The sequence below is a fragment of the Gigantopelta aegis genome, chromosome 3 (assembly GCF_016097555.1).
Source record: "Gigantopelta aegis isolate Gae_Host chromosome 3, Gae_host_genome, whole genome shotgun sequence".
In the NCBI taxonomy this organism is placed as follows: Eukaryota; Metazoa; Mollusca; class Gastropoda; order Neomphalida; family Peltospiridae; genus Gigantopelta; species Gigantopelta aegis.
The window spans coordinates 44,813,506-44,826,803 of record NC_054701.1 but is presented as its reverse complement, the minus strand read 5'-3'; the positions used below and the strand labels follow the sequence as shown (position 1 = coordinate 44,826,803).

Here is a 13,298-nt window from a genome sequence, read left to right as displayed (position 1 = left end):
CGATTTTCCAAAAACGACGTAAATAACGAGACTGGAGTTTTCATGCTGTCTGTCATTTGTTGGTGCCATGTGACATGTCTTACTTTTAATAACCATGATAAATACGTGTAAAAACAATGAACAATGCAAAAGACTTTCGAAATTCTTTGATTGTAAGTTACTCCTAATAGAAAATGTTCGCTTTCATTAATCATGTAGTTTCAGTGGGGGGAAAAGGTTTTAAAATCAATGGTCTCATACCACATTTACTTAAAATGTTTACTTAAATGTTAGCACAATTCTAATGAAAATTAAATACTCAAAAGCCGAAATATCTACGTCCACAGACTTAGAAGTTGGCAATTTAGAGGGCAAGGTCATTTTACCGTGACAATTTTTTTTGGTGTGTTTAGAGCTTTATGTAGCAATCGTTTAAGTTTGTTTTGTTTAACGACATCACTAGAGCACATTGAATGATTGATTTATTAAAGCCGCACAACCTATTTCCATCCAGCGAAAATAAATTAAATTTGGTTAATCTACAAACCTGTAACACACTTAGATCACGTTTTTATCAAATGGAGTGAAAAAGCAGGTTTTGTATCGATAAATACCATGGGAATCCCCATGTCCCAATTGCTTGAAATAATTTTGAAAGTTTGTATTCTGATGTCACCGGTAGATGTCGCTCGAAGCACAACAATGCCTACGTCACGACAAATTTTACAGACTTGGGATGCGTTCTTTTCACCTCTCCTGGACATGTTCCAACTGTTCTGTCCTGGTTGTATCCCCTCTCCAGATATCGTAAGACTTAGCAAAATTATTGGTTTTAAGGGTTTGTAACGTTTTGTATTGAGATACTTACTTGTCTGAACTTTATTGTTACTGAAAATGTTCACGAACTGTGAAGAAAAATCTCACAAATGAACAACAAATCGGATGTTGATTGCGCGAACCGTGCACGAGAAAACAAACCGAACCAAAATGATAACGGTCACGTGGTATACCAACGTCTGTGACATTGAAATGAAAATATCCCGTCTAAAAATAGATTAGACCTTGTTTGCTCAACAGTTTTTTCTCAAACGTGAGTCCGTTTTTCAGAAATACGAAAAATGCATTTTGGGGTATTACAAACACCAGGATTACCAGGATTACAAAAAAACACTTCAGGTGAATGGAAATGTATATTCTAAATTTTATTTGTGAAAAAATGGGTTTAATAGCGAAAAACAACGCCGTAATGGTTAACAACTAGCCGTAACTAGGGTGTGTCCCTTTAATCATTGGATATCAAACATTTCATAATTTTGACATAGTCTTAGAGAGAAAATCTGCAACATTTTTCCATTAGTAGCAAGGGATCTTTTATATGTACCATACCACAGACAGGATAACACATACCAGAGCCTTTCACATAATAGTAGTGGTGCACGAATCCATGACGTTTCGCCCCCCCAGCCAGTTCGCCCCCAGTTTGACCTGTTCGCCCCATGTACCAGTTCGCCCCCAAGACGATTCGCCCCCAACTGTTTGCCTGTTCGCCCCCAAATATTTGTCAGTTTGCCCCCAGTTAGTTGTTATTTTTAAACAATTACTGTACTGTTTCTTTAGAGGATGTTAAAGTGTGTTCGTGTGTGTGTTGTGTGTGTTTCTTTTCTTAGAGGGGAGGGGTTGTTGTCCTTCCACAATTTGGACTGATCATGAGTCATAAGAATTGTAATACAGGGTTATATTTTTTTCAGATGTAATTAAACGTAGGGTGCTGAATAAGAGTAGACACCGACATTTTTTCACAAATTCACAAACCACATCAACATTTATTAAAACATCCATTCCTGCCAGATATGATCTGTTTTAAGAAGAAAGAAATAAAACAATGGCTAATCAGCTACATAACCTTCATGCTGATTATGCATATTCGGCTAACACCTAAGAGGGCTTTGAACAGCAATTCGATATGGCCTCTTCTGGTGAGCATTATTCTAACTGAGGGATTATTGCGGGGGTTCTTTTGGCCACTAATTAGTAACCATGGACGGAGGCCCGTGACAGGCGTGCGCTACAACAGCTTGTTCTGAATATGCATGTAAAACCCTATGACCTGACCTGAACTTTATTACACTCGGGCCGTTCCATGACCAATATAAAAATTTCATGACTTTCCAGGCCAGGAACATGACCCGAACTGACTGGGGGCGAACTGGTACCTTTGTAGAGGTGAACTGGTTATGCACGTGGGGGCGAACTGACATCCTATTTGGGGGCGAACTGACTGGGGGCGAACAGACCTGGGGGCGAATTGACTGGGGGCGAACTGGCTGGGGGGCGAAACGTCTGGTACCCGTGGTGCACTGGCTGGAAAAAGAAATAGCCCAATGGGCCAACCGACGGAGATGGATCTCAAACCTACTGCGCATCAAGCGAGTGCTTTACCACTGGGATACGTCCCGCCCTTACGTAGCAAGTTTTTGTTTAAGGACACCACTAGAGCACATTGATTTATTAATCGACTATTGGATTTCAAACATTTAGTAATTCTGACATATAGTCTTAAGAGAGGAAACATGCTACAATTTTGTATTAGTAGCTAGGGATCTTTTATAAACACCATCCCAGACAGAATAGCAGTCATGGTACACTAGCTGGAACGAGAAGTAGCCCAATTTGTCCATTGACTGGGATCGATCCTAGACCGACCGCACATCAAGCGGGTGCTTTGCCACTGGGCTATCTCCCACTCCATGCAAACAGACTGTAATACATTATGTGTATTTATAGGATATGAAACAGCTTCCATTTAATATCATACATGTTTTGTGTCCCGATGAAATAATTTTCAATTGTCACAAGGGCCATAAGCACGATACGAAATGGTAGCGAGTTTAATATCCTATTTATTACCCATTAATCAATTTCAATTTATATCATTAAACTTGTTTGATTAACGTACGGTCCTGAATTGTGCACCAGATGTATGACATCGAGATGTTACATCTTCTACTAGTTCTAGTGAGACATAACACTATGATATGTACCAAGATATTTTTAACCATATGAGTAGTAATTAATAATATGAATGTCAGCGGCAGAAAAGTCTTTCCTTCTCTGACAGGCTGGTGGATCAGCTGGGACGATGGTGGATGTGATTCTGTTTCCGATTGACACACTGAAGACACGGTTACAAAGTCATCATGGATTCACACAGTCGGGTGGATTTCGTGGGATCTACTCGGGGCTTGCCTCAGCTGCTTTAGGATCAGCTCCAACAGGTAATTTTGTGTGTCACATGCGGACTCTGCAGCAGATACAATATTTTTTCTATGTTGGTTGAGATGTTTAAAAAAAAGAAAGAAGCCAAATGGTAATTATAACATTTAATCTAGAATTTTAGAGCAGCAAAACACCACTGTTTCCATATAGCAACAGTTTGAATGATCTTTTTTTTATATATACATTCTCTCACAAATGGGACAGCACATACCACAGATTTTGATATACAAGTTGGAGAGCACAGGTTAACCTAACATCTAGCAGTCAAAATATATTAAAAAAACAAAACTTCTCAAATACTTATCATTTATTTTGAAAAAGGACAATTTTCATCTCATCTTGATGGCATTTATTTATTTATTTATTTATATAAATATAAAACCAGCAAGATATTTAATTCCACAGAATTTTTATTATAATTGTCATGTATTTTTTTTACACAAATTATTAAAAAAATTATTACATTTTCCTTACACAAATTATAAAACAATTTATTGCGGATTTTTTATAATTTGTGTAAGAAAAATACAGCATATTAAAAATAAAAATTCATGAACAATTTGTTAGCCCAATATTATATTTTAAAATTATCGAAATCTTTTTTTTTTTTTTAATATTGGCTGCAGACAGCTATAATTTTACACCATCAAAACAAAATAATAACTGAAAAATTAGAAGAAAAAAATATTGTACAGGCAAAATTTAGTTTATATATCTAATATTGTGTTGTATGTAGTTGAAGATTCAAACTTAATATAATAATCTCAATAAAAAAAATAAAAAAAGGTTGATAGAAAACAAAGATGAAAGTCTTTAAAGTGGTTACTAATACTGTTTTTAGCGGCTGTGTTCTTTAGCACCTATGAAGTGATCAAGACCGCGTTCCACTCCACAGACAAACAATCCTTGGCTCCAGTAGTACACATGATTGCTGCTTCAGTTGGTGAAGTTGTAAGTGACTCTTATTTTTCCTTTACTCAACTACCATTTATTAATAAAATGTGTTATGTGCACTTACCTATAGACAGGACAGCACATACCCAAACCTGGCAATTAAGAAAAGTGCTACTAGAGGCAAAAAAAACAAAAACGCTGTCACAAAATAGTCTCCATAGCATTTTCGTTTTTAATGTATTTTGCAATTTTGAACTGCAAGAAGGGTTTTATGTTGTCAATATTAAAGAAAGACAGAAAGAAAGAAAGACAGAAAGATAGAAAGAAAGAAATTTCTCCCATCCCAGCCATGCAAGACGGACCCATTCCATGACATTAGACCATACAGAATAAATGGGCAATGACGTCATTCAATTTATCAATGCAAGTTGGTTAGTTTGGGATCAATATTTTGTTATTAAAACCGTCATTATAAAAGCTATCTTGTTAATTTGTAGTGTTAAATTATATTTAACACATGAAACAAATGCTGCAAATATGATAAGAGTAGTTTATTTATGATAAAATGGTCAATTGTTTTTAGCCATCTTTGTTTGTTCGTGTAAAATAATGGTTTATTTATCGAATGGATGGGATCAAAAAATGGGATGGGATGGGATCAAAAAAAGTACACCCTCTGTGTTGGAAATTTCAACCCTGGGACTCGACAAGCTTCGTCCCTGGTCGAAATTTCCACCACCTTGGGTGTACTTTTTCTATCACACATGACCACATATGACGGAGTCTATTAATCTCAGGCAAGTACGTTAACAATGATGAGTTACATCCTGCTCCAGTAATTTGGTTTAAAAAAGAGTTATGCCCAAAAATTACAGGACATGTTGATGCCTACTGTAGTTACCTATATGCATGTACATACATGTACATTAAGTAGGACATGGGTTCATGGTACCAGCTGATATTATGACAAACCTAATTCCTGTTGATGTTTTTAGACAGCCTGTCTGTTACGAGTTCCAGTGGAAGTAGTGAAACAACGGACTCAGACCAAACACTCATCCACTTCATTTAATGCATTCCGCAAGACAGTCGCAACTGAGGTGAGAGTATGATGGTATGAAACTGATTTAAACTATTTCAGTATATTGCAGTTTTGCTCATTTGTGCTGATACAGTACCGTATTACAGTATTATTATCAAAAGACATTATAATGTGAATTAAAATACCTAATTTCCATTATACGCAAGGTACATGGAACATTTGGCATCATTTTTTGCAACCAAATGACTAATGGACATGTTTGTTGTTATAATGTATTTTGTACTCTTGCAGCACAGTATGGTACATAATACGTATTATATTTCAATCTTCCTTATTATATATTATATTTCATTTTGAAATTGCCATACTGTCACATCAAGACACTACCTTAAAATTATTACAGTGAAATCTGTCTAAACCACTGTGAATGTTTAGAGGGTCGCATTTTAGAATTTAGAAAGTTCATGACATAGAAACTTGGCCCATTTTGACAAGATTCTGGTTTGCTCAGGATCCAATTTAGACAAGTTTTACTGTACAACTCAGAACATGCCTTTGTGTGTATAGTCTATACACAGTGTATAGAAATGAATATTCTAAGCTAGAAACTGTATAATGTTGTTAGAGGACAATGTACCTTAAGTTTGATATGGGAGAAGATGATGTGGGCACAGACTTTGCTGCTTTAAAAAGGTTAAAGTTAAAGTTTGTTTTATATAACTAGAGCACATTGATTTATTAATCATCGGCTGTTGGATGTCAGACATGTGGTAATTGCGACATATAGTCTTGGAGAGAAAACCTGCTACATTTTTCCATCAGTAGCAAGGGATCCTTTATATTCACCATCCCACAGACAGGATAGCACATACCATGGCTTTTGATATACCAATTTACACCTAGGCCAAGTCCTGCACCAGCAGCTTAACAGTGTAAAGTTTATAATATGTCTGCATTTCTATTGCAGGGATTCCTTGGTTTGTACAGAGGGTACATCAGCACCATATCCAGAGAAATCCCATTTGCATTTATACAGTTTCCACTGTGGGAGTACTTCAAGGTTTGAGTTCTAGAGTTTTAACTACATACATGTAGCTATGGCAAACTAAATATTTATAGAAGAAAGGAATGGAATGGAATGGGGGGTTTTATCGACACATTATCACATATTTTATCTACTGCTATAACATGATTCATTATCCACATAGTTCAAGATATACAGGAAAATATATCCAGTATGACACACGTGTTATAATGATTTCACGTGCACAACGAATGACGTAATAGTGGGAAGCGACATCATAACATAATGCAGCTTCCCTAATTTTAGCTCTGTATAATCCTTAACAAAAATGATGTCATTTCTGAAAATGACATCATTTCGTTGTCTCCTTGTAGTTACGTTTGAAATGTTTTGACATGGTCCTGGCTTGTTATTCATAAAAATAATATTATGGATAATGTGAATAATAAAGAAATGATCACATTTGCTTGTGAATTGTACTGATTTTATGAAACTCGTATCAGGATTAATAATCTCTATTACTGGAGCAATTAACCTCTTTAATTTGGTGTATTTTTCGTTTTTACTGGAGTGTCATTAAACATTCATTCATTCATGCATTGATCAACTGAACAAATAACCACACATTAAAATGATCTGAGATGTCATTAAACAAATCTTCTGTTCCATTCCTTTTTTGTATGACATCTCAAATGTGATCTTCACCAGTTGATATACCTGTGTTAAACAGTCACCTGTGAAAGTGTCAGACTGTCAAAAGTAGCCTCTAAGCATATGCCTGCTTAATGATTACTGTATTTAATTATTGGAGACAAAAGTACTTTAAGAGGAAAAGGTAACAAAAAACAGCAAATAAAGGAGTCGTGCTTGAGCTTGAGCATTTTAGACTGTAGTGATCCACTTGTAGATAATAAGCTGAATTTACAGACTTACAGGCATGTAACTACATACATTTACAGTGCATAAACACCTGCGTTTAAGAAAAACAGATGTCGTAAATTCGGCCCAGAGAGTTTAGTGCGTTGATACTGAAATAACAGTTCTGGGTAACATCTGGACTTTACTGGGATTTTTTTTTTTTTTTTTTATATATCATTTTCGTTTTTGTCTTCAGTGAATACAGTTTCATTCAATATCTCATGACATATTTGTTACGTTTCCAGGTTCTGTGGTCCAGAGAATCAGGTGTACCCATTACTGCATGGCAGTCTGGTATATGTGGAGCACTGGCAGGTAATGTAACAGCAAGCTGGACATATTTCTTAAAATTGTAACACTATTGGGATGCACTATTTTCAAATTGGCCACACTGTGTCCACCAAACACAGTCACCAGCTACCAGCACTATGATGGCGACTGAAGAGCATAAATAGGTACAAGTACACTTTGTTTTGTAACAAAATAACTGTACCTGACCACAGACATCAATCAATAACTTGTTTTATTAACAGCCTGTTTCTTCTTCTTCTTCTGCGAGCCCAACATAGAGAATTGTGTTATGTCAGTTACTTTGGGAGGAATAGGTTGGTTTGGTACAACATACGCATTGAATACATACATGCTCCTCATCAAACATGTGTTTTCTGTATCAAAATACACAAATTTGACTGTGTTGTTGACATCCGCAGGCCTGTACTACTACTTTCCCTGTTTTGTTGCTGATCATTGATCCCATTCCAGAAGCACTGTCATACCGCTGCCCTGATGACTGTTTCTGCCATCCCATATCATACTTCAGGGTCAACAGGACATTTGGTGTGGTATCTGTGTCTTTATGCTCATCTGTGTCGTCTTCCAGGAGTTCGAATGTCAGCTGAAGCTCTTGATCAGTGAGGCTGTGTTTCGTCTTGGTGACATTTTGTTCTTTATCGAGCTTGCACAAGCTACTTGCTCTTATATCGGGCAGTCTCCCTTTCCAGCTTATATATGGCCCAGTCACTCGACTGTTGCACCTCTATGGCTGAAAGAAAGCTTGAAATATGGTTTGAACCTAATCCACTGTTCAGCATACCTGGAATATTTGAAAAGAAAAATATAACTAAAATCAACGACAGGATATTAAAGGACCATCATTTCAACTTTGTGATCAGTAAATATCAAATATCTTAATGTAATTTTAAACTATTTTAATTTTGAATAAATGATGCAATTTTTGAAATTCATTTTTTTTTTTGAAAACTCTAGAAATTCTTTGTAATCATGACAAAGACAATTTTCTGTGGCAATTTTACAATGAAAATGATCGTAGTCAAGTTTACAATTTTTGTAGGGATAGGGTAGAGGTTAATTTGGGCTCTCCCAATCACATCTGTTCTAGGTGACATAACCAAAAATGAGAGGTTGCTAATTCTGCACTTAACAATCTTGCCTTATGCTACTACTGTCTAACAAACACTGGCTTGCAGTTCTGTGACCATTACATTATACATGGACATATACATGTATATCCTATGTTGTATGATTTTATTTTTTTAAAATCACATGCTGTTGTTTTATTTTTATTTAGGTGGCATTGCAGCTGGTATTACTACGCCACTTGATGTAGCAAAAACTAGAATTATGTTAGCAGAGGTTTGTGATGTTTTCATTTGTTTTCTGTTTCCAATAACTTTCAAGATTTTAACAAGCCTGTACTTTTGAATCTTTCATGATTTCTTCTTAATTATTTTAAATATATTATGTTTTGAGTCACTAGTTTAATGAGAATCTCCTATATTTTGAAAGTGGAATTTTTAGTTTGGTCTATGAAGAATTTTGGACATTGAAAACTGATATAATTACATGTAATTTTCCCTCATTTAAAATAACACAAGAAAAGATTAACAGTTCAAATCAACTCACTGTAATATTGTTATATTTTGTTAATTACAGAAAAATCCTTTAAATGGTCCTGGAAAAAGTCCATTAAAAATTTATATTTTGGTTCATAGTTAATTGTAAAATGTATTAATCCTGTTTAAAAGTTCTATTTCCACTAAATATTGACATCTTCTATTTCAAGATTAGATAACTTTTACAGACTTAACTATTACACCTTTCTGTCTTTAATATACAGTTGTATGTGTCCTACTTACATAGCATATTTGTTCTTGTTTTGTAGAAAAGCAGCAAGATTGCCCAAGGCAGCATTCTGTATACTTTAAGACAAATCAGGTTGCAAAGGGGCATTAAAGGGTATGTAACATTAATTACACAAAAACAATTATGTTAAAGAATATTCTACAAAACCAAAGCTGTATGTGGTTTTGACAAGTTTTAAAGTAACAGACCATAGTTTTTAAACACTGCAACATATTTTTTTACTATTAAAACCGTTTAATAGATGTACTTACATTTTATTATTTAGATTATTAATTTTTGGTTCACCTGAAGTTGTTATGGTCATCCAGGTTTTTACCCTGAAATGCATTTTTTCATAATTCTAAAAAGGCACGTTTGTCTGAAAAGTAATGGTAATCAAGGCAAGCTCTAGTCTATTTCAGAAGGTATTTCCCTGTTTATACATCACAGACTTTAGCTTCTCTCTATTATAACTTTATCCAAATGTGTGTTGCAGGTTTGTAGATTAACTAAATTTAGTTTCCTTTTTCACGGGCAGAAACTAGGGATTTTTTGGATTTTTGACAATTTTTCCTGTGATAAAACCTCTCGAAGAATTGTTTTTTGTCTCCATTGTGAAGTACCTGCAATTCTACTTTTGTCGATCACAGCAGTTGAAGCTGCATACCTTGGCTGCTCCAGCATGTTGTCTTCACCCCTGTATTATAAAGCGTTCGCTTGATACGCGGTCGGTCTAGGATCGATCCCCTTCGGTGGACCCATTGGGCTATTTCTCGTTCCAGCCAGTGCTCTACAACTGGTGTAACAAAGGCTGTGGTATGTACTATCCTGTCTGTGGGATGGTGCATATAAAAAATCCCTTGCTGCTAATTGAAAAGAGTAGTCCATGAAGTGGCGACAGCAGGTTTCCCCTCTCAATATCTGTGTGATTCTTAACCATATGCCCGACACCATATAACCCCAAATAAAATGTGTTGAGTGCATCAATAAATAAAACATTTCCTTCCTTCACCCCTGTATTAGAAAATTGCTTTAATCTTTGCAATTGGGTGTTAATTTGTAAACAAAGTTTTTTATTTACATAATTGTTTTTGCAAAAAATGTTGTGAGAGTTGGTGTGGGCTTAAAACTTAATAAAATGTTTTTATACATATTTGAGCTTATACAGTATATAGTTATATGCCAATTTATTGGTTCCCTTTTGCAGCAAACGGACTATAGTAGGACTATCTTCATTAGAATGCTCAAGAATATACTTTAATAGACATGTACCTCTTATTTGGTAAAAACTTTAAATAAATTCAGACTGAAGACACTTGGTATGCATGTTTGTTCATTGTTGTTTAAGGGTGGTTTTTGTTTTGTTTCTTTAATATCTATTTTTATTTAGCATTCACTTTAATAACATTGTTTTAAATGACCAGTGATGTAGAAATTAGTTCATAGGTTCTCTTTATCTTTTTGACAGGTTATTTGCAGGAGTGGTTCCTCGAGTGATTTGGATTTCTATTGGTGGTGCTATATTTCTCGGAGTATATGAAGAAGTCAAAATAATACTAAACTCACAGACCTGGAACGTCTAGCATTGTAAATAAACTGTAATTAATAATGAATAATTAGTGATATAAAATAATTTATAAGCCTTGCTGTCAAAATAAGCAAAGGTTTATTGAAAATGTGTAATACATTTTAACTCTGTGTTCATAGTAAAGAGTGTATGTTTAGGTTTATTAACCAGAGGGGCAAGATTTAGCTCAGTTGGTTGAGTGCTCGCCTGAGGTGCTTGTGTCACAGGATTGATCCACCTCAACTGATTGTATTTTTGCTTGTTCCATCCAGTGCACTACAGCTGGTCAAAGGCTATGATAATATGCTTTCCTGTCTGTGGGAAAGTGCATATAAAAGATCCCTGGCTGCATTAGGACAAATGTAGCGGGTTTCCTTTGGTGACTACGAATAAGAATTACCAAATATCTGACATCCAATAGCCGATGATTCATTCATCAATGTGCTCTAGTGGTATTATTAAACAAACAAATTTTATTTTTGAAAATGTGTGAGCCATTTTTAACTCCGTGTTTATAGTAAAGGGTGTGCATGTTTAGGTTTATTAACCATAAGTTGTCTTTCACTGATTAGATACCGACATTCATATTTACTCAGAACCTTGGTTGATAGAATTAGATTTTAAAAGTATGCATCTGACGGGCAGATGAAGTTGAGATATTAGGATTGGGGGCTGGGGACCCTGGATAGGGGTGATAGTGCATAATTATGTCTGGATTTTTAGTGATCTTTACAGTGTTTCTCTGTCCAAAACCTGTTATAGTTCAGGCTGATATTTTGAATATATTCTGAATTGGGGGTGGTGTGGTGTGGGGGAGAAATCATTTTAGACCATTATGCAACCCTAACCCTAGGGCCAATCTCAGTACACAACCACCTGTTTTAAAAGGTCCATTTTTATATTTTGTATTACCCACATTCATATCTGATTATGGGATGGTGCATATAAAAGATCCCTTGCTGCTAATCGAAAAGAGTGGTCCATGAAGTGACGACAGTGGGTTTCCTCCCTCAATATCTGTGTGGTCCTTAACCATATGTCCAACACCATATAACGGTAAATAAAATGTGTTGAGTGTGTTGTTAAGTAAACCATTTCCTTCCTTCATATCTGATTACAAATGAATCTGTTAAGAGTGGTTGGAGTGAATTAGTGAGTAGTTGTTTGTGTGTTCAGGTTTTTTATATATTTATATAACATATATGTACTATGTTGATGTTCTGAATAAAAAAGAAGACATAAAAAAAAGCCATCAATTTTACGGCTGGTAGGTATTGGGTTCATATCCCACTGCCGGCTTCCACCCACAAGTTTTAATGACTCATTAGGGAAGTGTAAGAATTGACTGCTCTCCCATTAACCATAACAAGTAACCAGACAGCTGAGAAGAGTTTGCTTGAACCTTAACTGGATATAAGTATTAAGATCAAGTTAAAACTATGGATTGTGATTCAGTGGTTGAGAACTGAAGGTGGACTGAGGAACTGTTTTTGGGATAAGACCCAGTGTAAAAGGGCACATGGACAAACTCTTGAAAAGGGCACCTTAAAATACATTTGGAGTAACCAAATTAGAAATATGGGTTAGGCACATCTGCACTGACCTGTCATTATCCTATCTCATGATGGAAAACAAGTTACAACTTTATTTTGTGACATTAACAAACAATTTGAATGAGGTTAACAGAAGGGTCTAATTTACAAATTAGTAAATGTTGGAACAAAGAGTAAACATTTGACTGGTCAGAGAGAGATGTCGCTAATCGTAAACGAACCAAAATGTATACACAAAAAACATTTCCACTGGTGTCCCACATGGTTTCATCTTGGGTCCTGTCTTCTTTTTGAATACATTATCACTGTATGGAATTGAATTGAATATTCATCTGTTGACAATACTGTGTTTACTTTGTTTTACATTACTGTGATAATCCAGAAGAATAAAAAAATTAACATTCTGACCTTGAGTGTATTAATATTTGTTTAGTTTATTTCTAGCCTCATTTGAAAAAAATTACATTCAGTCGCAAAATGAATGTTAGAAATAATCCACAATTTAAATAATATGCTACTCTTTGATGTTTAACACCGAATACAACCACATAGTTCTCAAAGAGCCTGTTTAAATATAAATATAAAGTTTCAAATGCATTTTATCTTTTCTCGTGACATAAAAAAAAAAAAAAACGAAAAATACCACAACATGATACGCCCAAAGGTTTGATTTGGGTATTGCCATTTTCAATTATTAACAAAGTATTTAAAGTAGTGTAATAATAATAAAAGAAAAAACAAGTAAATACGCAGGGGGTATCTCCATGCAACTATCTAAACAGAAGTTGTATAGGCTATTTACAGTGAATGCACTGAAATAAGTGTGAGGGAGGGATTTCATCGTGAGTGGGATTGGGGAGACGCTCTTGACCACCCGGCCCTGGATCCGTCCTGGGCCCCGTT

At 35.3% G+C, this 13,298-nt stretch overlaps 1 protein-coding gene across 2 annotated transcripts; it reads left to right on the top strand.

Moving 5' to 3' along the window:
* The first annotated feature begins 26 nt into the window (after nt 1-26).
* Nucleotides 27-12,799, top strand: LOC121368105 (S-adenosylmethionine mitochondrial carrier protein-like). Of its 2 annotated transcripts, none has more exons than XR_005957476.1 (9): nt 27-152; nt 3,098-3,254; nt 4,097-4,206; nt 5,145-5,249; nt 6,159-6,251; nt 7,379-7,448; nt 7,896-8,044; nt 8,722-8,786; nt 9,316-9,388. XR_005957476.1 is itself a non-coding variant. In XM_041492674.1 (9 exons), exons 1-9 carry the CDS (start codon nt 117-119, stop codon nt 10,856-10,858), a joined length of 825 nt encoding a protein of 274 aa, XP_041348608.1. In that variant the 5' UTR covers nt 27-116; the 3' UTR covers nt 10,859-12,799. The 2 variants fall into 2 exon arrangements, 1 of the variants encoding a protein (XP_041348608.1); XM_041492674.1 differs by lacking the exon at nt 7,896-8,044 and adding an exon at nt 10,744-12,799 and having other exon boundaries at nt 9,316-9,389.
* Nucleotides 12,800-13,298: the final 499 nt, after the last annotated feature.

Bases quoted from the DNA above. Each gene is read 5' to 3' on its own strand.
- LOC121368105 (XM_041492674.1), top strand. From the start codon at position 117: ATGAACAATGCAAAAGACTTTCGAAATTCTTTGATT. The intron at 3,255-4,096 runs GTAATTTTGTGT...TACTGTTTTTAG, and splicing joins TTTAGGATCAGCTCCAACAG to CGGCTGTGTTCTTTAGCACC. The intron at 6,252-7,378 runs GTTTGAGTTCTA...TTACGTTTCCAG, and splicing joins CACTGTGGGAGTACTTCAAG to GTTCTGTGGTCCAGAGAATC.